This window comes from Cardiocondyla obscurior, linkage group LG05, assembly GCF_019399895.1.
Source record: "Cardiocondyla obscurior isolate alpha-2009 linkage group LG05, Cobs3.1, whole genome shotgun sequence".
In the NCBI taxonomy this organism is placed as follows: domain Eukaryota; kingdom Metazoa; phylum Arthropoda; class Insecta; order Hymenoptera; family Formicidae; genus Cardiocondyla; species Cardiocondyla obscurior.
This window is the reverse complement of record NC_091868.1, coordinates 5,320,618-5,345,742: the sequence shown is the minus strand read 5'-3', so window position 1 is coordinate 5,345,742 and position 25,125 is coordinate 5,320,618. Positions and strand designations below refer to the sequence as shown.

Genomic DNA, 25,125 nt, shown 5'->3' with positions numbered 1-25,125 from the left:
GTAAAATAAGATTCTTTTAGTTTCGAAAAAATTTAATTCGAGCTGCCACCAATTTCGTGGCCACACCTCTTTCGTAATGGTCGCTATGAAATTGGCGGGAACGTTAGTTATTAGCTCATATGGACCAATCAAATAATATAATTTTTTTAGTTTCAAGAAAATTCACTACGAGCCGCTACCGCAAATCGAAGTAGTGTCGGACGACTTTCTTTCTGATGGGATTTATTAATCTTACAATTAGTTAGTCAATTTTGTATATAAGAGTATGAGTCTGTTTCCGTAGCCACTTCTTATTTTTTTCTCTAAAAACAAAACAAATTAAAAACAAGAAAAGTGTCGGGATTTTCGGGAAGTCGGGACTGTTGACTTTGAGGTTATGAACAATTTCAATAGCATTATATGTAATGTGAATAATTATAATAAAATTAGATTGCACAGAAAAATGAGTTTAAAACTATTAGGTAAATATTTGCAAAATATTGCACTGGACAATAATATTGGATTGGATGGGAAATTGTACAGCTAAAAAGTGAAAATTCATTTTAGTACGCTATTAATATATTGCATTAGGTGTTTAAAAATATGTTATTTTTTTAGGTATATATCGGAGTAGTACGAACAATTATCATGGCACAAAGTGTGAGCCGAAAGAGAGAGAACCAGTTTATACTTATATTTATTTGCATTATCCAGCGCGTGATCGAAGGAAATTTAATATCTCGCAAAATTGACCGTATATGGAATAATTTAATACCGACACGCTATATTTCCACAGACAGTAATTACGATCGAGAGAAGAATTTTTCGGCTGGACACAAGTACGTAATTGCGGGTTGCGCAACGTTCAAGGTCGCGCCAGCTGAAGGTGCTTGAAAATCGTATCTTAATGATAGCCCGGCTATTCTCTTTCTCTTTCTCTTTCCTCAGCTCACTCCCTTTCTTTGGGGCGAAAGACCTCGGTATCGATTTTCAGGACCTTCTACGCTTAACAAGACTGTTCGACGTTTCTGACGCTTCTCTACCGCGCGAACGTTATCGATCATGCATAAATTATGCGAATTAATTGCAAAGAACCGCCACATGAATTTACAAGAAAAACCGACGAACTGGAACGCGGCAGTAAATTTTCATTTCGCTCGCCCTGCGTGCCACGACGTCGCAGTATCGCATGCATCCTATCGACAAAGTGTCATCCGTATTTCAAAATTTAGCTGTTAACTGAATTTTTAGGTCAATCGTTACAGTGTCCACGTGCGCCTTGTAATAGAACCGGCTGACATAGGTGCGAGTTACATTTCGCGCGTTGGCACCTATTTGCATCGCGAATTAATACTTTTATGCAAATGAACGCCCGATCCGTGGCCAATTGCACTCGTAAACGAACCCTAACGTACGTAGTGGATGCATTTCTTATCGCGCGTCTTATCTCGGTCGATCATCTCCCCGCGCGCGAGTTGTGGCCTTCTTTATTGATAAATTATACGATCTGCTACTAGGAGAGACATCGATGCTGCTTTACTGGACAGAACATCGCAGTCGGAGTACCATTGAAACTTGTGAATTTCGCAACGCGATCCTTTTTAAGGGACAATTGTTTCAACGCTTGGTAACGTTATATGATAGGTAATATCTTTTTAGAAAGAAAGATAAAGAACACGCAGCCTTAAATAATATAAATTTTCCTTCTTTAGATACATTTAAATGCATAATTTTTATCAACATTTGAAATATTCGTCAAATAAATATTAATTATTATTTAACAAAATATATTTTTTGAAATTATTAATTATTAATTTAAATAAGTTTATCTCATTTTTTGTTTTTCTTTTTTAGATCCTTCTTTTCTTTTTGACAATCAATGCTGTACAAAGACGGCTCTTTATAGCTATGCAAAACCGTGCAGTTTTAGTTCGAATTTACAAGGGAGAGTGGAGAACGTCAAGGAGTTACTTTGCATGTACATAAGGCTGTATAATTGCTGAAAGGTATTCACAGCCGTGGTCGACTTCTACTTTTCGCACGTACTCTGAATTCTCCCCACGGGGGGCCGCGAAATCCCGAGTTTTTCCACCGTGTGCAAAAGCGCTAAAGGGTGAAAGAGCGCAGGTCCCTCACGGTCGACTGTGGCAACCGCGAACCCAAGAAAATGAACCCGAAAGTACCGAGGGTGAAACGGTGGGCGGGCGGCTGTGGAGTAAAGCGAAACGTAGGGAGTCACGCGAAGCAACCCCCCGTGAAACTGGTGGTGGCTCGGTGAAACCACCGCGGTACGTTCCCTGGCGGTTTTCAGTCAGTCTGCAGGATGAGGCGCGCGACGTGGTTGCTTTTTGTGTCCACCCTACTTTTCGTCCAGAGGACCCACGTTAGCCGCGCTCAGAGGACCCATGCACGACAGGGTCTCAATCGTGAAAGTCCGACTGTTAAGATACCGGGACAAGGGGTCGTTCTTGGTAAAGAGGTGCGACAACGTGTTATAATTTATTCCTGCCAGTCTCGAAATTTTTTTATTTTTAAAGCCTGTCAATTGACTTTCGGTTTACTAATTGGATATTTATTTTATTGATTTAACTTTAATAGTTTGTAACCGAGGATTATAATTGTAAATGGAAATGAATGAGAAATCTTGCATTAAAATATCAAATTAAATATGTTTTTGCATTAAATTGATAAACATGTTGCTATCAATGCTAATTTGTAACCGAACGAAATTTTGATCTTTAAATTAACATTATTTATTAAATAATGTTAAATAAAATAACCGACTTTAAAAATATAATTTAAATTCAATTTTCGTTTATGCGTTGTGTCTTTTTTAAATGATAAAGTAATTAAACTAATTGAATGTTTGTTATCTCCATTGCGTAAACAAGTTATTTAAATTAAATCAAGCTAATTGCATTAAACTAACGTAGAGCCGATTGTTCCAACTTCGTGATAACTTTATTATACTTGCCAGATAAACATCCGACTATCCGAATCTTTTCTTTCAAATAAATAGCAATACATAATATATTATCTGTCAGGTAAAGTTATCAAGAAGTTCGAACAACTTGTCTTAAAAATAAGATTTTTAGTTTTTAATAAGTGTTTTTTTTCGTCATTTTATTTCTTTTTTTTTTAATTTAGGTAGCCTTCAGTAATTCGGTGAGATTGACGCAGTACCTCGGTATCCCTTACGCGCAACCTCCGATTGGCAATCTCCGTTTCGCGCGACCGGTGACAGATCCTCTACCCTCTTGGAACGACGTAAAGAATGCAACGCAATTTGCTCCGTCCTGCCAGCAGGCTCCAACTCAGCTTAAACTACATGAAAAGCTCTACAAACGATTGCTACCACCGGATATGCCCGATCCCGGATTCAGCGAGGATTGTCTCTTCTTAAATATTTTCGTCCCAAACGAAGGTATGCGTTCAACGATCGTTGCAAGCACGCTTCTACAGCTTATTTCAAAATTGTTTTAAGTTACTTTTAAGCACAAGTTAAATATCTTACAATCTTTTTTCAAATATTATTTTCTGCGTGTTCCAGATATTTTTTTATTTCCTTCGAAAAGAAGTCGGACACGCGAAAGGAACGAAAAAGTCAAATATTACGCTCGTTTATTCTCGTAAGGAGGTTGCGACTTTCACGGCGTAAAATTTTTTTATTTTATCGTGATAAATATAATATACTAGAAGGAATACTTGACAGAATACTGATGACGGTCGTCGATACTGTCCGCGTGATATTTCTTTTCTACATGAACATCGAACACGTTAGGGCATGCAACGCGACGAAGAAAGGACGGTCAATGGCGAAGTTCGTTTCCAGTAGAGTGCGAGATAATGCTCGCCCTCAAGTTCTCAGAGACTGATTCTTATCGTTCAAGAAAAGGGGGTGATTACGGTGATTACTCGCGAGGGCGAGCATTATATTACGATCAGATAAATGTGGACCAACGCAAAAAAAAGAAAAATTAATAACCTACCGTGCGAAAGGCTAGTGTCGCGGAGAGAAGATTTATCACGCCGCGTAAAAAGCATAAAGGTGGACATTCTGTTTATTATTCGATATGATTGACTTAAATAATTCTTTCGTGAAGGTTGCGTTATTGTCCACGATATGATTGTCCTTGGTTTTTTTTTTTTTTTTTTCTTTTACTCTTGTACTCTTTTAAAGTATTTATTTTAAAATCTAACGCATTCCCGTTTAATGCCGACAAATGTTAATTGCTTTCGCATTGCGCATTGTGTTTTTCCATTTTATCTCGGTCTTACAGACCCTAATACAAATTTAATAAGGTACAAGAAACATATAGGTAGACACGGTTTACCCTGAACTCGCGAATACACATGAAATTCATTTTTTTAACTTAGAATAAAGAAGTAAAGCTGTAACTTGAAAGCTTGCAACGTACTGTAGCCATCAAAGTCATCATCCGAAACCGCGATACGGCGTCTTTTATTCTCTCTCTCTTTCGAGTGTAAAAAAGAAGGAAGCCTGATCTTAGAGTCGCGAAATTGTAGCACGAAATCACGTATGGCGACGGCGACGGTAGTTGGGGTCGATATATAACGTAGGACTGGTAAGAGTAACTAGTGCGCTCGTAGTTGCACGCGATTTTCCAGGGCTCCGGCCTGGAGATGCGGAGATACCAGAAGCCGGTCACGAAAGCTCGCCCTCTCGCTCTTGCCTTCTCTTTTCGTTCCTTCGGTCGTTCCTCAGCGAGGAAGTCGTTGAATCGTCACGATTCGCCGGTCATGAGTCATTGATTCGCGTAAGAAGCTATGCCGGATACGCTAACGACAGCTGCGAAAGAGTTTGCGTCGTGCGACATACCTGCAACCCCCCTTCCGATGACAATAAAACGCGAACGCGGAAAATACCGAAAGAAACATATGCAGGTTTTCCAAGGTCGCCGTTAAGAAACCGACAGGACGATATGCAGAGACGGAAAGTCCGTGTTCAGGAAACCGCAGGGGGGAAGCGCAGGGAATCTCGTACCGGTCCCCGCGTTATCGTAACAAGCCCGCCGGTTGGAAATAGAAACTTGAATATGTACGGAATTGTTCACGGTAGCTTCGCATAAATTATCCCTCTCTCGATTTACGATAGAGCTATAATATGAAAAGGGGTATTAAAAGTTTATTCGACTGGCGATTTATCTTTCGAGGCAATCGAGTCTTTTAATAAAATATCCAAGTCTCGCTCTGATAAAAAGACGTTTAGCAGTTTAAAAATAGAAGTAATAAAAAAAGCAATTTTGAATTCGTTTACGTACAACAATTCGTTAATATACAACAATTCCTTTCGAGTATGGATTCTTTAGATCGAACATAGATTGCCCGGACCTTGGACTATTCGGAATCGTGGTGTTCGGACCTTGTCTAGACACCAAGTGTGAGCCAGCTTGCGTGCGGCTTGCAATGAAATAAAAACCGTCCTGACAAGTTAACCCCGCTTGATACGTTGATGGCTGATAGTTAACGAATATTTTATATGCGTAGGAAGCCGTCAAAGCGATCGCCTGCCAGTGATGGTTTGGTTTCACGGAGGTGACTTCAACACCGGTACACCAGCGATCTGGGACGCCTCGATATTTGTCACCAAGCAGAAGGTGCGAAGGGCAAACGTGTGCAAAACGAACGGAAATTGAATGCGAGATTGAAATTAATGCGGCCCGGCCAGCGATTAAATCGATATAAAATGAAGACACGTGGGAGAGACAGGAAGTGATTAGCATGCAATTTTAACGATGTTCAATCAACTTTGCCGGACATTCGCGGAGCGGACGTAAAATCGAAGGGAATCAAACCGGACCGAAGCTTTTCCTTGCCCTCATCTCGCGTGCCGTCACTTTTAGAATAGAATCGCGCCCTTTGATATTCGTCGGTCGCAATGCATCATTGAACGGATCTTTCGTTACTCATCATGACGTAATGTAATGTACATAATGCGGTATCGCTTACGATTCTCGGGAGCGATTCGCGGTAGGGAAAAGGGGGCAGGGTAAATTGATCGCTTGCGTGGCATAAATGAATAAATCTCGAAACTTTCGGTAACGATTGCTCGTGAGATTTTATCGCGCGCACGCTAAAAAAAATAAGAAGCGGAAAGAGAAAAAAGCTTACACAATTCGCGAGATTAAACGGGGGCGACTTTTGCGGCCGGCAGGTGCTAGTGGTGACGGTGGCGTATCGATTAAACATCCTCGGATTCTTCACGACAACGGACTCCGAGGCGTCCGGCAATTACGGCATGTTCGACCAGATCGCCGCCCTTGACTGGATAAAGCGGAACATTAAGTACTTCAACGGCTCGCCCAGTAACATCGTCATCTACGGCCACAGCTCGGGTGCTATAAGCGTGGGCTTGCACATGCTGAGTCCGCTCAGCAGGGGTAAGTTTCACAAGGCAATTGCAATGAGCGGAGACGCAATCGCTTCCGTTGGCACCTTGGAAAGAGAAAGACCAGTCGTTAGTAATGTAGCTGAGAAATTCGGCTGCGACCCACGACCATCCAGCGCCTTAATGTTATGCCTGCGCCGTTTACCGGCCGATTTGATGGTCAAACTTACTTCCGACATCGAGACTTGGGGCCCGATTATCGACGCTGAAACAAACAACGAGACGGAACCGTTTCTCGCACAGCACCCTAAGGACATCTTGGAGAGTGGTAACTGTCGAAGAAATCCATTTCAATTCTTTTAATTTTTCTGTCCTCTTTAATACATTTTCTTTATTAAAATATTTCTTTAACTTTGTTAAAATAATCAAATAGGTAACTTTAATGCGGTACCGCTGATCGCCGGTTATACAAATAACGAGCAAGTTCTGGCGTACATGGAACTCGCCAGCAGCCAGAGTTCGGAGGGTGGACTCTCTTCGGAAAACTTCGAATCGATGATCACAGACGAGTTTACAGCTGCCGTGCCGGATGACAACAGCACCTGCGAGTCGAAACCCGAAATGGTTACGAACGCGGTGCTGTTCTTTTACAGACCGTACCCGGCCACGACAAACATGACGGTATTTCGCGACAGGTATTTAGACCTGCAAACGGAAAAGAACTTCGCAGCCGGCCTGACGCTTCTGGCTGGCAAAGTGGCGAAGCGGAGAGCGCCAGCTTTCGTATATCGATTCGATTATCGTCCCAAAACGCAACCGGTCACAAAAGATGTGCCGGAATGGGCGGGTGTGCCGCACATGTTTGAGCTTCCATTTGTCTGGGGTTTACCGTATTTGATGGGCGCCGGGGCGATGCAGTGGATCTTCAATGACAAAAAGATGTCCGATGTGATGATGACGATGCTGGCGACGTTCGCCAAGACCGGGGATCCCTCCTTGACGAGCGGTACAGGATCGATCAAGTGGGAGCCCTATACACAGGACAACCCGAGAATGCTGATCATTGACAAGAACGTAGAAATGAACGAGCCGGACGCGGTCGACTACAAGGCACTCGCGTTCTGGAACGAGTATTATCCGCAAATTGTCATGGAGGCGACGAACAATTGTTGCAACGTCACGAGCGCAGCGATAACATGGAGGATATTCTCTTGTAGCGTGTATCTGGGTGGCACGATGGTCACGTTGGCGTTGCATCGCTTCCAGTTCTAGCTACGGTCGCAGCGTGAAATATTAAATTGAAAAAGGAACAAAGTAACATGTTATTGCGCTCGCTGTTGTATATTTTTAAATAGACCAATAACGAAAAGAAAACGGCGTTGGATTTTGCAATTTTATAACAAGATATCTTCCCACACTCTACTCTTTAAAAACGCAATAACAATCTTGTTATATATTCTTGTAGAATACGTGTATATTTCGCGAAATTCACATTTTCTCGTGTGAATAGATTCTGCGTGCCTACTTGCGTGATGTTCACAATGTACACATTTACTTGAAAGTTTTCGCACTCGTACGCCTGCATTTATTACGATATGGTAGTGATACTAAATTTTCCTACGTTCGCATTAATATCTCAATTACATTGCGTATATCACAAAGTTATTTTATTCCGTTCTTTTTTTTTTTACATATTACTTGGTGTGTTATAGATTACACGAAACAAAAAGAAATTATCTACAGGCTAATCACCAAACGGCTGAACATGATTCACAAATGAGACAAAGGGGGCTCAAAACGAAATAAAATGAAATCCAGGTTGCATTATAAGAGTAGGAAATTTGGGCTCTTTTTAACATTCACTGATTTTTTTTTTTTATTATTTGCCTTAATACGGAGAGATATAGAAAAACATATTTTATTTGAGAAACAAACAGTTTGATAACTTATGAATATTTTGATGATCCGATAATAATTAATAATTAATATTAATAATAATAGCAATAATAATGTTCAAATACCATCTATGTATAATTATAATATTATATAAGAGAGAGAGGTGCGCGGCGAGAGCGCGATGCATGGGGGCTGGTGGCCTGCGCACGCACACGTTCACAAACGTTTCTTTTTTTCTTATCTCTTCCATTCTCCTAAATATATACTATTAATTAATCATTTTCTCCTTTCATTTATTCATGCAAAACTCCTACAATGATAACCGATGCTGCGGGGTCTCGTATCCTACTTTGTGCGCCATTGCTTGCGCGTGCACACGAGCCATCCCGGAACCAATGTTATATACAATATTTCCTTTTGCTTATCGCTGCGTTCCTTTCCACGTATCTGTTCGTTCTTCGCTCCGCTGCGTTACCTTGTGTGCCCTTAATGTGCCCTTATTCTCCCGTTTCCCGTTTCTACCATCATTTTACAACCATTCGGATTTCAATACCATACTCTCGTTCTATTGTCGCCTAATATTCCGTCAGCCCCCTCTTCCTCTTTTGTCATTAGTATCTTTCTTGTTTTATAACCGCTCCTTTTTTTTTCTTTTTTCAATCCACCGGTATCTTCGGATTTTCATGTAGGAGAATATGGGCTCTGCCACATATACCTTACAGAAGTAGGCACAGCGATTTTTTCTTCTGCTTCATCTTCTTCTCTGGCGATTTCTTATTTATTTGCCGCACCAGGTCGTAGAAAATCTAAAAGCGAAAGGTGACAAGTTGTTGAAACTGTATCAATTAATAGCTGTCAACTAGAATTCGAATAATAGAAACTGTACAAACTATTGCGAGCTATTCATTAAAAGATATCGAGATTGTAAAATGCGATTGTAAAGTATTTGAATCAGAATAAATGGAATTGGGAGTCAACTCACGTCGCGAACGTTAATTTTAGCTTTGGCAGACGTTTCCATAAACACGCAATTGAATTGCCGGGCAAGGTTGACACCCTGATCCTTTCCAACTACCCTCTCGTCCTCCAGGTCGCACTTGTTACCTACTAGCACCATCGGTACGTCATCTGTGTCTTTTACCCGCAAGATCTGTTCCCTGAGGTCTTGCAAGTCGTTGAAGGTGGATTGTGCCGTTATCGAATATACTAACACGAAGCCCTGCCCATTTTTCATATAAAGGTCCCTCATGGCTGTGAATTGTTCCTGCGAGCAAACAAGAATGTCATTCAAAAGCGAGATCCGCATCCGCATTGCGGCTGTAAAATGAAAGAGAAAGCTACGCGACGCCCTAAAAGACGGCAAGACGTCTTTGTGCTACTACTTTATTAAAGGCTTCATGCTGCACATAGAAAATATAAAAAAGAATCGAGATGTATTCGCACATTTAAATAAAGACATGAGAAATCTGTGTTACGAAGAAGAATACTCACCGTGCCAGCTGTGTCTAGAATTTCTAACATACATTGTTGACCGTCAACCTCGACTTGCTTGCGATAACTGTCCTCGATAGTCGGGTCATACTTCTCTACGAAAATTTCCTGTACGAACTGGACAGTGAGGGCGGACTTGCCTACACCTCCGCTGCCCAGCACGACTATTTTATATTCGCGCATCTCCTTTGCCCTATCTACTGCCTATGGGCCTGATCACAGTCGAGGGGTCACCGAATCCGCCACGTTTTGCCTCGATTTGCTCTCAACGAGACAGACCTGAAACAATGTCCAACCATTCAGTTTAGTTTAAAGGCCACCTGCATTACGCAACGGGTTAATTCTAATGACACACCTTCCTCAGGACGACTCAGCCTTTATGACTCAATCCTTTTTACACGAGTACGCGGTGATTTCACGCGAAATAAAATAAAGATACGTATATACAATTATGGTACATTACAAGACTCATTGCATATACGTTCAAAGGCGAGAGAATCATGCATTTTTCCGCGAACGTGTAATTATCTTTACAATTTTCTAACATTACATTCAACGAGACTTATTAAATGCAAAAAAAAAATTAATTATATTAACATCTTCGGATATATGTACAAACATTAATTTTTTTTACGTTTAAATATAATCTAAAGTGATTAGATTAATATAACATTCAAATAATTAATAAGATCTTTTATGCCTTCATGTAAAAATAAAGTCTTAAGATTCTCTTGTTACCGAGCGTTAAATTTCTCTCAACAAACGCAAGTTCGTATTTCGTATTTCATATAGGATAATTCATATAGGATTGGGAACAAATTCTTTTGCCTTTTTATCTTTCTTGGAAACGCTCGAGAAGGATCGGGTGTGACTACTCTGATAAGGAAACCAAATATTCCAGTTTCCTTTTTTAAATTAACGTCCTAAAGCTGAAAGATTATTTTTATCGTACGAATTCTGGTACCCGGAAACGGAAGCTGTATATGGCGAATTGTTTCACGAGAAAGCGGTGCGCTTGTTCTACAAAGTCACGCATTGCTCCCGATCGCGTTTTGCTTTGTCGAAAGCACGCTGTTTCGCGCGACGAAGAGCAAGAGAGAAAACGTGAATTCTGCAAAAGGGACGATGATTGGTCTGCGGTGTTATCATGGCGACACACCGGCGGCCGCGAAATTCTTTGCGCCGATCCGTCATTGATTTTACCTTATGAATGGACCTGTACAATGATAAGCGCCGCACTCAGAATCTCGTCGGCATGTTACAGCGTTTGATAGTTACCTCGGAGACGTAACACTGCCACAATATGTATATTTAAAATTATTATATCGATAGCCTCTTATCAGTTTCTCGTGTACGGAAAAAGAATTTCGATTTGCATTGCACTCAATTTTTGCCCGCATTTCCCCGCCGGCAATTTCAAACAGTAAAAAAAAAAAAAAAAAAAAAAAAATTTATATTCGACATTTTTATTTCACGGCGGCTTACTGTTTTTACACATATGCATAAAAGCCGCATTTAATTCCATTTATTTATTGTTATTTACTCTGAAAAGAGAATTGAATTTCGTTGGCAGCCGCAACGAAGATAAACAGTTTTTTTTTTTTTTTTATCCATGAATATTTAATACGAGATAGGAGATACAGTGATCGCGCCTCTGAATAGCTTCGTGCGAGATATTATTCCGGGTTGGTCGTGAATAAATAATTCGCCGAAAATGTCACTTGACGAATATGCGAAATCGTTATCTATCCTCAGACATGTCGTGCGTCACCGTGCGACGACAAACTTCGAATTAGTTTTCAAACATATAACTATCCCTTTGTGGCGGAAGGAGCTCTTGCGCGAGCAGAACTTTGTCTCCCAATATTTTCTTAGATAACACGATTTCCTTTCCCGATCTTTGCGGAATGATATTAACTGCGATTACAATGTTTCAAGAAAAAAACGAACGTGTTATGGGCAAAAACGAGAGCTCGCGAAAAGGTACACGCACGCCGGGAAATAACTTCGTTATCTTTTACGAGCGTATCTTTCCCCGGAATAGCTCTCGAGCTTTTTTTTTTTTTTTCCCCTCTCTTTCTTTCCTCTCTACGGCTCTCCTCGCTCGATGCACTCCGACCGTGTTTAATTTTTTCGCCAACTTTTCTTTGTTCTCCAGACGAAGCTCGTAGTGTTCTCATAAGTTTGTTAACGAAGACCAAACAGTACCTGCAGCTACGTAGCGACGTGCCGATACCGCGGAGTAACATCGATCCAGATATTTCGCGGAATATACGGACGCAGACGGGAGAGGCACCCACCGCTCGTTTATAACTTCGTTACTGCGTATTTACAATCCGCAATTTCGATATAATAACGTCGCATATGGCACAATTAAGCGGGCGGTAAATTAAAGGGGAGGGGGAAAGCGATAAAAAGAGTGATCACGTACGAGGGCAACAAGTTGACGTTCCAGGAGTACCAAGCGGGTATCGAACTTTCGGAGCTTCTCCGATATACCGCGGCCGAAAGAATGCTGCGCTAACAAAATTCCAAGTACACGCGGAGACACGCGAGTTTTGATACGGACTGAAGGGAAGTTTGCCAGAGCTCTCATGACCTAGTTATTAGGCGTGGGTGCTATTGTAAATCTCCGCCGTTTTCCATCAAATATTGAGAACTCGCCAGGAAAGAAGTCGAGGGGCCGGCCCGGCTAAAACACGCGCACGTGTATCTTCCCGGGAAGGGGGGAGGAAAATCTCGGCCGATTTGCGCTTCGCTGTTCCTTCCTCTCGAGGGATAATCAAGGTGCGGTTTACTTTGTTAAAGATACCTTAATCTCCGCGTGACCGGAGGGTCGGGGATCGACAAAAATGGAGACGTAATTCTGTCAGCGTATGAGAAAAAAAAAAAAAATTAATCCTCACGTGATCATAATTATTACTCGAAGAAGTTTATGACAGTTTACAAATTCTTAATCTTATTTCATTTATGACTCCTCATTTTGGCCCTTTTTAAACCCTACGCGCGTTTACGCATTCCTTACGATTATCTCCCGGCGCCTACTCGCGGCGTCGATTAAACAAGTTTTCCGTGCGATATCGCACCAAGCTCTTTGTACGTTCGTCTCACGCCAGAAACTGGTCGAATGAACTTTGATCAACCTTCGTCTTTGACTTTAATTAAGCGTATTACTGCCAGGAGATGTCGGCCTGTAACAATTAAAGTCGCTAAACGCGGGAATTAGAAAGCAAGGCTCCTCGCGGAGTTTCTCGTTCTCGTTACGTATTTTACTGTCGGTGGAAACTGCAACTCGCGGAGACGAACGTCGCAGCCGTGTTAATTTTATCAGTGCCTCGCATTTTTACCGCATATTTTTATCCATACAAATAATTGAACTATCATTTTACTTCCAAACCATTTGCCACCCCTTCTTTCATATTTAATTACGAAAATCAATTCAGCGGAGCTCTCGCGCCGATCCACTTCTCACTTTCAGCTACTTTGCAAATCCTCTCGCGAGTTTATCGGAATGGAACGAAATCGACTCGACCTTGCACGCTTACGATCCGCAGTCCGCAACGAGATTTCTCTCAAGATGCTCGTGCGAATACTTTGTTAAACGTCGTAGACGATTTGCCGTCGAAACGTGACGAAAACTCGTTACATAAAGCTCGCGTACGGAGAGTCTAGGTATCTACGTGTGAGGGTGTTTTGCAGCGTAAAACGCGCGCGTACGTATATCGGCGAGGGCTACGAGGCGCAATCGCCGCTGTTGTACATCCCGGACGCGTGCAAGGACCTGTGTCTGTCACGCATGTATGCGTGTGTGCGCGCATTACACAGGGCACCTAGGGACGTGTAGTACGTACACCGACGTGCCGCCAATCACTTTGACCTGTAAATACGTTATCTGCTCCAGCGACTCCCGATACACTTGATTGCACTCGGTCACCTCTACCGACATCGAGTCACTTCACCCAGCCGGGTCTTTACTCCTCTGAAGGCGAGGCACTATCGTCATCGACGTTGCACGCCGGCCGTTGTTACGCACACGTACGCACGCACGCACGTACGCGCGCCACGGTCGCGTCGGCCCGTCACATCACGTTGCGTCTCGCTCGCTCGGAAGGTGGAACGACCGAAACCAATCGTCGTCGTTGCGGGAGACACCCGACCAGACGCGATGGGCTCTCGGTAACGGGAGCAAAACAAGCCGACGACAATTCAGCTCTCGTCAACTGCCCCCCAGTAATTCTTTTCGCGTTCCCGAGCGACGGTTCCCCACCGAAGCGCATTTTGCAGATCATAATTATTAATTAACTCGCTCTGCTTAAACGTGACGATTTAATTGACCGGGCCTGGGCAGCGCGCGGATTTGTGAAACTTTCGTGATTGACTCTGCGAAGTTTGCGGATTCACCGATCCATTCTCGTCGCTCTGATTGCGAAAAATCTGCCGTACCCGTCTCCAAGTTCGTTTGCTCTCGACGTCAAGGACCGTGGCCGATATTTTCTGTCGCGCGACTGAAGATTGATCGCGGGAGAAAGGGAGCGCGCGCGTCAAAGACGGGTCGACGACGAAAAAAGCTTTGGAAAGTATCGGTGCGAAACGCGGTCAATTCACGCGGTCTCGAAGGTCTGGCTCGCCGTCGTGGCTGCAGAGCGTGGACACGCATCGGGACGGACAATACGAGAAGGCGTGTTATCAATTCTCCATTGCGTCAGGCGCGATTAGACGTAATTTCCAAGGATAGCGTGGGCGCCGCTATCCTCGCTCTAGAAATACGCGGAGGATGTACGACGGAATGAAACCTTAATCGTACGGCAGAAACGTTCGGCGATTGCCTCGAGCAGCTTGACTATCGATTATTGATTCAATTCTATCGCCGCGCACGAATCACGAAGACTGCAAGCTGTAAACCGCGACCGCCAGTTATCGGAGTTTCGAAATAGTGGAAGATCGGCAAGAGATCGGCAAAGGATTTAAGCGTTCCGCTAAGCCAGAACTGGCCGCGGACGAACCGCGCGGTGTATTAGACCCAGCCTTATCGGACACTGACATTGATACGAGTAAAAGCAAACTCGTAACGTTTGTCTATTTATACTTGCCGCATATCTTACGCATGGCGAGGGAGTCGTTCCCCTCGAATCTGACACGACGCGCGACTCCCTCGAGGAGGGAAGTCCTTCGTGCGGGAAGGACTATGAAGTTGGAAGGGTAAACACCTTTCTATAAAAGGCACGTCGCCGCGATGATTGCAAACGACCTGACGATATGAGAAAAGGGGAGCGCGCGCAATCGTTCTGCAATATATAGGGCGTCTTAGAATAACTGCCGTCGTCCTAGTCTGGCATTCGAGATGGAGCTTCCTTTGGCGAATGTTGAAACATTTCAGCGCGGAGAGCGTTTCGCGTTCGATTTGTTATATTTAGCCTGAGATATTAATAACGCGACCGATAGTATTTTTACGTTAATTCCCGCGTCGTCGTGATTAAACGATTCTCACTCGACGCGAGAGGTAGTTCTTCGCGTTGTTCTCCACCGTGAAACATTTTCAAGCTTCTTGATGCTCGATACAAAAGCGCTTAATATAGAAAAATCACTTTCGTTCGCGTCTGAAAGTCCGTCTCACCTCTGAAATGCCCAGCGAAGCGGGACGTGTGTACCTACGGGTTTTTATCTCGTCCCGCAGATTTTATTCTCTATCGCCTGGCGCATGCATGCAGCGCGGAGAGTCGCAATCAATTATCGAGCCCCGGCGCGACGTATATCACGTTTCTCTTCGCAGGCATTCCGGCAATCTGCCAGTCCGATTCGGTTTCCGGTTTCTAGGCTACCAGTTTCCGGCCTTCGGCGCGTCATAGATCGGCCGCTCGTTGCCTGTCGCAGGGCCCGGAGACACGGAGTGACCCAATTACTCGCTCGTGCCGATTAACGTTACTTCAACGTGCCGTCCACATGCGGCAGCGAGCTCGCATCCCTCGTATTTTCTACATCTTGACGTTAATTCCACCGGGAGTTAATCCCGAGATGTACAACGGAAACTGCGCGAGAACTCCGCGTTTATACCCGCAGGAATATCATAAACGCGATTTACAACGAGCGCTATAAACGCAAGACAGCGAAATAATATGTAGCGATATCTATCTTTTTCTACTCTGCGTTCTTTAGAATGTTCCCTTCCGAATAAGTCCTCTCGTTCATACCAAGCTATTCCGTAATAATATTCAACTTCCCTCGCGCTTTCTTTCCCTTTTTTTTTTTTTTTTTTTTTCCCCCCGTTTTAGACTCTGCATTGTGGATGAATTCTTTTCTTTCATGCGCTGCTCATTCACTGGCTTGTGGATATTGGTTCCATCGGATAAACACGGTCAATCAAACAGTTTACTGCAGTGGTATGTTCACCGTGCAAATAGTTCTGCGTTCGCCCATCGAAACACGGTTTTATTGCCACAGCATTATCGATTGTTTGCGATCAATCGGGTGTGTATTAGTGCACGCGGACACTGGACTACACAAATTTTCGCCAAGTATTGTTATTAATGAACGGCACGTGCCAGACAGTATGGCTGCTCTGAAATCCGCGGATCGAAGAAAATGAATAGGGACGCTTGCCAAGGCAATGCTGCTCTTCTGCTATCTCGGCCAGATACGATTTGACCCATTTTCCTCTCGAAAATAGTAATGCATCTACATATCAACGTTTAATCTTTTCACGTTTTATGTCTGGCGAGTTTTCCCGTTTCTAAACAAACGCTTGTGCGTAGCGGAAAAAAAAAGAAAATGCGAAATACGGAAAACGTTTTAATCTTTTAAAAGTCCGCCGAAGTGTACGAGCGTCAATTTAAGTTCGTGTCCACGGAAAACAAGCGAAACAGTTAAACAGAAGCTCGGTGAAACAGTTAAACAGGAAACGGTTCGGTAACCATCGAGTTCTATGAAGCGCGAAACTGTCGCCCCATCGTCTAAAGTCTTAAGAAACTTGTGAAAGCCGTGTCAGGCTTCGCAAGTTTCTCTTCTTAAAATATCACCTCGATCTATAATACTTTAATGGAGCGGCGATCCTTAATTCCTGTGCGAGCTGAAAATGTATCGGCGAAACGAAGTCCACGCAAAAACGACTCGGCTCGCAACTTTTTGCACACTCCGACGCTTTTCTTTTATTAAATAATAAAATGAATCCCAGTGGGTTGGTTTCCTCCGGAAAAACTGACAGTATTTTATCCTCGGTATGAAGCGATCAATAAAGTCCATGAATCTCCCATCCAGCTAGGAACTTTTTACGATAGTTCTCCAAACAGGAAAAAAAAAAGAAAAAAAGAAAAAAAAAAAGAAGAAGAAAAGGATATCGCAAAAAATAATCTGTTGTTTGCACATCCCACGTGGCTAAATATCTACGTGTATACGTAATATCTGCATAAATCGATGACCGTCCCTTTGTGTTTAAAGTTATTCATATTAATATCGGGATATTTCCACGCGCGCGCAACGATTTATTTCCATTATACCGTAATACATCGCGCGTCAATAAATCCGATTAGCATAACTTGCCCCGATTCAAGTGCAGACGGTAAAGAGTCCTACTTTAATAATCGAATGAATAATTACGGGATCTCATTTGGGAGTTAACGTGCCACCTCTCGCACGCACGTTTCTCATACACTTAACGAGCGGCCGCGATTAATCCCGTGCGAAAATGTATCGCATTTGATTAACAGGAAGCAAATTGCGTGCACGTAGTTACGCAACAGTAATTAAGCGACGTTCGCACGGAACGCGGCCGCGAGAAAGCAGCTTCGGTTTTATTTCTGTCGTTGACGCGACGTAAATCGCGGTTAACGGCAAGGCGGTACGGCCAAGCAGAACAGTACCCCGCGACGAGACAATGCAGTGTTGAAGCGCGCATTATCATAACTGCAGCGATGATCGCAACGCACTTGCGTTATCGTGCACTCAGCTAATTATCCGCGTGCGCGTTTCCTCCTTGTACAATACCTTCGTTGTCCAACACTGGTGCTCGAATAAAACGAGGGATCTAGAACGCGCGGCGTCTCCGCTCTCATTAAAAATAGTATAAACTCTTCGGGGGAGGACAAAGGGCGACCGTGATATCGGTGATCTCTTCCCGCCGTAATCTTCCTTTCATTGATTTATCCCGCCCGAACGAGGGGGCTAAAAATGAGGGAACTGACTGGACGGCGGGTCTTTAACCCACTTTTTCCACCGTGGAACCCGAGCGGGCTCTAAACTCGATTAAAATTCGAGCCTGAGACTGATCCGAGAAAATAGAGTTTATGTTAATTTCATTAATCCCGCTTAAAAAATGAGTTTAAATGTCACCGGTGAATTTAACTGGGTTTGAGTTTTTTACTCCGTTTAACCGCGTCGTTCAACGTGCCGCTGCAAAATCAATTCAAGAGTCATATCGACGTTTTTGCGACGAGAGAGAAAGAGAGCCTGAGGAGAGGATTCTGCACGGGAAGGACGTACGATGTAGATTCCCATCGCTGCGCCGGACAGATAGTGCGTGGCCCGATGTGTCAGTTACCGTTTGACCGCGTGTAACATTACTGTCTGAAACCGGTGCACGAGAGTAACGTCATGTCTGCCGGTGGACGGAACATCGTCGTTAATTATATTAAACGCTAATCCCCGAGTTGATTCCTCCGAGTTGAGGATTCGTAAGACCTGCGGTAAAATATCGTAGGTACGAGCGACGTCTCGATAAATTTCAATTAACGCCAAAATAATTTTAATTACACCGCCCATTCTCTCCTCTCCTCCCGCCCCCGTCCAATTATCCGGACTGCGCGCGTTTACGCGTACAACGTATTAGTAGAATGTAGACGTGATTGTTATCGTTACAATGCGGCGCACAGACGCATGCTGGAACTAACGCGGCCAATTACCTTCGCAATTTCACTACTTGATCGCGTTAATTATCACGGGCACACTCTTATTTTCGTCAAATCTTCGAACATGTTTAAACGCGCCAGTAAACCGGAAAGCCAATTAAGTCCCGCACCTCGCAGCTTATCGCGGTCACACTTCGTCGTTCGATCATTTGTCAAAAGAATACGAGATCTTACAATTAATTTCACAGCGCTATTTCTCTATTTTGCTTAAATGACAATTAAACCTTCTTTTTATTAACATAATAAATCTCAATAAATATCGAATGATCGGCCTAATGCTGGATCAGCTCGCAATCTCGCGTTTCGAATGAGAAAAGTAATGATCGGCATAGTAATATCGCACAGCCTTGCTGAGAAGAGAGCCTACACATTGATTTTTGCGCCAGAAGAATTCATATGTTAATCGGACAAGTAGGATCACACGTGCTGCCTACGCGAGACAAATGCAGGAAATCACTCGCCTTCCTAAGGCCGGCTTCGTCCCGTATATAGGGCACGTATTATGCATCGCCGTAATAATGCGCGATATGAAAGTTCGCGCATTAACAGTAAACGTTAACGTTGAAAGGGACTCGACAGTCATCTAATAAAATATAATTATATACGTATTTTACGCGCGCCGTAAAATAAAATAATTTATCAGCTTTTACTCCGCTCTCGCTCTTTGTACCGCCGGCAGTTGATTACAAATCTGCGAGAATGCAAACTATGATAAAAATGCTTAGCAGATAAAATAGCTGGTGTAACCGGTTTTCACATAATGCCAACGCCGTGAACAAGATTATTATAAAATAATGAATATGTACCGAGTATTAAGATAAATAACATTACTTTCGCGTGTTATTTAAAAAGTGTGCGAAGCTTGTTTCATCAATTCTTCAATTTGCACGTTCAGCGCAGGACGGAAGGGTTTCGCAATTTTAAGAATTTATTATGAAAGGTTTCGCGAGCAAACCCTTTAATAAATTTATCAGTACTAAAGTAATGAGTAATATATTTATTTATTGCTTCTATATTTATTCGCAAAGGGTCGCGTTAAATTTATAACGGCAGGCGTTAAAAATACACGGAGGAAAACCGCGCAACGAAAAACAACCGCGGCACCTCGTTCGCCAGAAAAAAAAAAGAAATTTCCATAATCCGTATCATTGCGTGTCGCGCAATGAGTCATGGGGTTCGTGAACCTTATGGTGCGTAACCCTCGAGGCCTTATTAAGTTCCACAACGTCCGCGTTGCGCGCTTGATAAAAATTATCAACGTCATTTTTACGGCATTCTTTTTAATTTCGTCGACATGTGCACCTCTTTAATTGAATAAACGTTATTACATTATGAACAAACGTTAAAAATCAATATTTGTTTAATCGAACAGCTGTAACAGCCTCACTCTGTGTCTTTTAGACGCACTTGTGAAGTTCAACAGATTCGTACGCGATTTTTTTTTCTTTTCTCCTCCCGAGCGCGTAAAAGTGCAACCGTGCCACCAAGAGGCATGAAAACTTTATCCCAAAATAGCTCGATACTGGCGTAAACACCGATATTTACGCGATACTATTTTGAAGACGTAAGTCGGCGGCGTTATCGAGTTCAAAGTCGAGCGAAGTCTTGCAGCCGAGTTTGCTATACGTATTCAACAGGCGCGATCGTTTGTAGTCGCGAATTTACGCAGTCGCGACTGCAGTTGCTCGGCCGCGCGTTTATCAATGGAAATGTTTACGGAACGATATATCGCAAACGGAGAGACTCCGCTTTCGGACTGTAGAGTTTCGAATTAAGGGAGAGGCTGCAGGTGTCGACAATGCATTTCCAAACAATTACGCTACTTATTATTATTATTATTTCTTTTGTTTTACGCAAAGCCAGGAAGATTATTTTCTTTCTCGAGTAAACCTGCTCGCAAGCTGCGTTAATGCCGACGATCTGGAGTGAATCTGGCCGACGTAAAATCTCGCCTGGCGAAAATCAAATTGTCACAGACGAACGAACGATTATGGTAAATTGAATAGGCTTAACGAGTTTCCAGGAGATTAGCGGAAATGGCGAGCGTTGTAAGAGCGTGTAACACGCGGACGGCGAAGCCGGGGAAACGCAGCTGGGGACTTGGGCTGAAGACCCCCGCAAGCAGAGGCGAGAGGAGGCATTGGGCTTTTATCAAAAAAGGATAGAAGGAGCTATAACCTTATTCCGTTACAAAGTCAGATGTAAATTGCGGACACGGCCTATCGATCATTACTATTATTACCCTTACTTATTACTTATCTATTTTCATTGGCAAGACTCCTAGACGCTAAAGACACCAAATCGATGGTAAGTACATTGGTGTGTTATAAACCCACCCGAATCTATATTCGTTTGCGGCGAGGGAGCTCGTGTGACATCGCCCGGCGATACATTTCGGCATGAACCGCGGGAGAAAAACTGTGCGCCGTTACGAAACGGCGGTTTAAGCGCGGCATCAATCTTTATAATCGCCCCCGTGACCATCGATCAAACAAACGCGGAGTAAGATTTCTCGTTTCAAGGATGAAACGGTCTGTCGGCGAGATATCGCTTAAATAAAACAGTTTATCGTTTCCACCGCGTGGTACGCGCTAACTGCCTCTGGGTTTTCTCTAGCCTCGTGTCGACACGTGCGCCCACGTACCGATAAACATATCGGAAAGCCACGCGCGGCAATTATTGTCGATGTGCTACTCCGCTCGCGACTTCGCACCTCGGGAACCCTCGCTTTATCTTTGGCATCCGCGAGGACAGTCTGTTCCGTGGCAGCGACGGTAACTCTTCGAGAGTGCATCGGTCGCGCTTAATACGGCGTGCATTAACACGACGACGCGCCGTTCAACGTGCTATCTAATGTCATTAACAGTTCAACAAATCAACCAGCGACGCAAATAGCGCGACGCTCGCTCGAGCGAGCAAAAGTATAATCGACGGACGGCGAAGTCGCGAGCGGTGAATCTTGCGATGCGTTACGACGTTACGTTTCGTGTTCGCGTTTTCTCGCTGTAAACTTTTTTATATTTCCATCTACGAGAGAAATATCGGTCGTAATGTGCACTTCGTTGAAGCGAGCGCTATAATACTTTGGCCCGTGAAATCGATACCTCGAAATGCAGTTTTATAAAATTTACCGTGCCCGATTGTACGCGACTTGTCCTCGTTTTATCCGCGCGGGGAAATTACGAACAAAGAATATTTTTCCCTCGGAGCGTAGATAGCATCTCTCGCGGCAAGTAAGAATACTCGATCGGCACTACGTCGACATTCTTGCCGTCTTTCTTCCCAGAAGCCACTTCCTGCGCGTCACCGATGACTCACGTGAGTCGACTACGGATTAAAACGCACCGCGGTTCTCCCGTGATCTTTGTCGGAAATACCATGGACCGGTCACGAAATTGTCTACGAGTATAAAAATATACTACGTAGGAACGGATCATCCAGTTTAAAAGCTCCGAGGGCTCGGACAGTTCGGGAACGATTTTTAATTTCGTTTCTAAGCCTCCGCCTTAAACGATTCGCGATCCATAAATTGTTCTTACAGGTTCTGTACCGTTTGTTTTTTTCATATGCATATGCATTGTGAAATCAAATGTTTCTCATAATGCGAAGCGTGTAAAAATACAGTAGCAGTAGTAAAAAAAAAAAAATAAAAGAAAAACATACTTAAATTATTTTTAAAATTATTTCTCCAAGAATTTTTCTATTGATGCTTAAAATAATTAAAATATAATTTGATAATGCTAATAAACTTTTTTCATATTAAAATAATGTCTTACTTAATTCCATGAGAGATGCAACAATTTCGACCAATGAGAACGGAATTATATCGCGAATTAGGTCATTTGAAATGGGCTAAAATTTCCTTTCTATCCCGTATTAAATCTTCAATTAGAATTTTTTATTTACTAGATTTTTGCGAACATCGATTTTAATATACTTTAAAAAGAGCTGCAGCTGCATAAATTATCTAATAAACTGATGCAAACACGACTGGAGTAAAAATAATTAAAATAATTACTTGCTCTCATTTCAAAATAGATTTTACATTAATTTAAGCGATTCTTTGCACGCTGCTGATATTTTTGTACATAATGCTTTCTATCCATTTCTTTTTTTTTTACGCTCGACATGATTTTAAGCATTGCAACATCTCTCACTGTAATGCGATGTCTCCCTCGCGTTCAGTTCTCTCCCTATTCTCCTCGATGATACGATTAATCCCTATTCTTTTCTCCCGCGTCGTCGCGCGTCACGGGATTATAAATTAACGAGATTCGTGTCAGCACTTTAGATTTGAAAGACCCTGTAACTTTAGACTGATACGTCGTACTCTCGCGATCTCGATAAGACCCCAATTTTTCGAGTGAGCGAGCTCAACGCTTGGCAAATAGCGAATTTCAACTGCCATTACTTTTTCTTTCGCCGCTAAAGAAAATACGTATCGAATAAACGGAAAAAGAAAAAAACAAAAAAAAAAAAAAAATGTTGGCGAAGTAGAGTGAATTAACCGCGCTTAATTTCTACTGTTTTTCTCCCCAGTTGTATTTTTCTGCGTAACCGTACAGTCACTCTGGCATATCCTCTTTCTCCCCTTGCCGAACGGCCGCGTGAGAGTGCGCCGTCTATTTTATTTTAAACACGAGAGAGAGAGAGAGAATGGAAGGAGAGAGAGAGAGAGAAGAAGAAGAAGAAGAGAGAGAAAGAATAAAGAAAGAGAAAAAAAGAGTGCAAGAAACTGCGGCCGAAAAGAACGTCCGTGCCTTTGTCTCAGACGGAATCCACCTCCAAGCGATTTAGCCCTCTTCGTCGCATTAATCACGCGAGAGCCCCACGCGACATTCCCGCTGACGCTCGTTAGTAACCAATTACAGTGCAACCGTGCGTCTCCACGTGCGAAAGCGCAGGGGGACCGGAAGTGACGCGAGAGGGGGAAACGGAGGATCGGTCTAAACCGCCCCGACGTTCGTTTTGACCGGACGTTTCTTTCCGACGCCTCCTGGAGAGCGCGAAAACCGTGACTCTCGCGTAAAACTGCGGCGACATCGGCGAGTCGGATGGGCCGTGACCGTAAGAGGAAACGCTAGTTGCCCGGTGCGGAGCCGAGGCGAGCGAGCGAGCTAGACGATCTCGCTTGCTCGTTTGCTCGGGAAAAATCACGGGGCGAGATAACGGCAGGAAGAAACAACGCCCGTTGATCTTGGGGCTACCTTCAGGGGACGGGGGAAACGAGCGGCGACGACGACGACGACCGTCCAACCGGCGTGACGCTCAGCCGATCCCGCCGGTGTCGCAGACGGCGCTGTAGACGATCACCAAGTGCTCACCGATCCTCCGAGGGTCCCGAGACGAAGCCCGGCATGTTCCCGACGACGCGCCCGAAACCCCAGAGACTCGCGACCGAGATTGCAACGAATGGCCGGTTCTTCGAAAACGCGAGCGGTCGCCGACGCTGCCGCCGCCGCCGTGAGCGATTTCCGGTTCGGTTCGGCATGCCACGCCACGGCGCGATGCACGGCGCCTTCGCGGACGGGGGAGGACAACCGAAGAAGGGAAGGGAAGGGGAGGAAGGGAAGAATTCTTTTTTTAGAAGCCATACCCCCGGTCTTAGCGTGTCGTATCTTTACCTTTCGTGTCTCCTGGATGCCCCGCACTCCTCGCTCGCCGAACACAGTATCTCCCAGGGTTCACTCGATAATTCCCTCCGTCGGTTCTCGTTCCTTCTCTGTCCCGCTCGCGCAAGTCGGCTCGGCAGCTCTCAGGCGCGCATACACGTACACACACGCAAAGGCGAGCGCCGTCTCTTGTCCCCTGACGTCCCTCGCTGGCCCGTCTCACGCGCGACTCTCGTCTGTCTCTTCCTCGTCGCCACGACTGAGAGATCTCGGCGATTAATAGCGCTACCTGGCCCGCCCGCGCGCTCTCTCTTTCTCTCTATCTCGCTTTTGTACTCGGCTCGGCTTCTCCGTCGCCGCACTGTCACGAGTCCATGGGGAGAGTCGAGTGTGTGCGAGGATGCCGCTACGCGTTGACCGTTCTCGCCGTCGAACGGTTCGCGCCGCACTTCTCGCCGGACGTGGGGCTCGGAATTCGCGTCGCACCGCTACGACTAACGGGCGCTCCGCCGGGTTTTTCGGGCCGCGTTTCCCGTCCCGAGGTGCTCACGCTCGCCGCACACGCAGCACGCCCGATATATCGGCACTGTGCGTACCGATCGATCCACACGCGACTCCGGCTCCGGCGGCTTTCACGAGGGCAACGCGAGCCACGAAGAAGGCGACGACGACGCTGATTACGCACAGCGGACGCGCCTCTCTCTCTCTTCTCTCGCTCTCTCTCCTACCGTCGCTTGCCTGCCCTTCCTGTACCCCCGCCGCCTAGATTTTCACACTCGCGAGAAGACAACGCGACACCACTGCGCGATTCTACCGTTATCTAGGGCGATGCCTCTCTGCCGTTCGCCGCCGCGCTATTGTTGCTCCCTCTGGTCGCGGCACTCGCACCGACCGCCATTGC

At 44.4% G+C, this 25,125-nt stretch overlaps 2 protein-coding genes across 6 annotated transcripts; one reads left to right on the top strand and one right to left on the bottom strand.

The window, feature by feature from the left end:
• LOC139102782 (carboxylesterase 1E) lies at positions 1–9,413 on the top strand. 5 transcript variants are annotated; one of them, XM_070656922.1, is made up of 8 exons: positions 1–461; positions 598–818; positions 1,497–1,623; positions 1,834–2,458; positions 3,127–3,403; positions 5,488–5,597; positions 6,155–6,656; positions 6,762–9,413. In XM_070656922.1, exons 4-8 carry the CDS (start codon positions 2,303–2,305, stop codon positions 7,598–7,600), a joined length of 1,884 nt encoding a protein of 627 aa, XP_070513023.1. In that variant the 5' UTR covers positions 1–461; positions 598–818; positions 1,497–1,623; positions 1,834–2,302; the 3' UTR covers positions 7,601–9,413. The 5 variants fall into 5 exon arrangements, with proteins under 5 accessions (XP_070513023.1, XP_070513025.1, XP_070513024.1 ...); XM_070656924.1 differs by having other exon boundaries at positions 1,231–1,623; XM_070656923.1 differs by having other exon boundaries at positions 928–1,623.
• Rap1 (RAS oncogene family member Rap1) lies at positions 8,231–24,949 on the bottom strand. The gene is made up of 4 exons (XM_070656930.1): positions 24,237–24,949; positions 9,716–9,994; positions 9,207–9,488; positions 8,231–9,030 (listed from the first exon to the last, which is right to left on the bottom strand). Exons 2-4 carry the CDS (start codon positions 9,896–9,898, stop codon positions 8,941–8,943), a joined length of 555 nt encoding a protein of 184 aa, XP_070513031.1. The 5' UTR covers positions 9,899–9,994; positions 24,237–24,949; the 3' UTR covers positions 8,231–8,940.
• Between the last annotated feature and the right edge of the window lie 176 nt (positions 24,950–25,125).

Excerpts from the sequence above, each read along its gene's own strand:
- LOC139102782 (XM_070656926.1), top strand. The coding sequence starts at position 2,303 with ATGAGGCGCGCGACGTGGTTGCTTTTTGTGTCCACCCTACTTTTCGTC. Across the intron at positions 2,459-3,126 it reads GGGTCGTTCTTGGTAAAGAG|GTAGCCTTCAGTAATTCGGT; the intron begins GTGCGACAACGT and ends TTTTTAATTTAG. Across the intron at positions 6,657-6,761 it reads TAAGGACATCTTGGAGAGTG|GTAACTTTAATGCGGTACCG; the intron begins GTAACTGTCGAA and ends ATAATCAAATAG.
- Rap1 (XM_070656930.1), bottom strand. The coding sequence starts at position 9,898 with ATGCGCGAATATAAAATAGTCGTGCTGGGCAGCGGAGGTGTAGGCAAG. Across the intron at positions 9,489-9,715 it reads TTCTAGACACAGCTGGCACG|GAACAATTCACAGCCATGAG; the intron begins GTGAGTATTCTT and ends GTTTGCTCGCAG. Across the intron at positions 9,031-9,206 it reads CTAAAATTAACGTTCGCGAC|ATTTTCTACGACCTGGTGCG; the intron begins GTGAGTTGACTC and ends TTTCGCTTTTAG.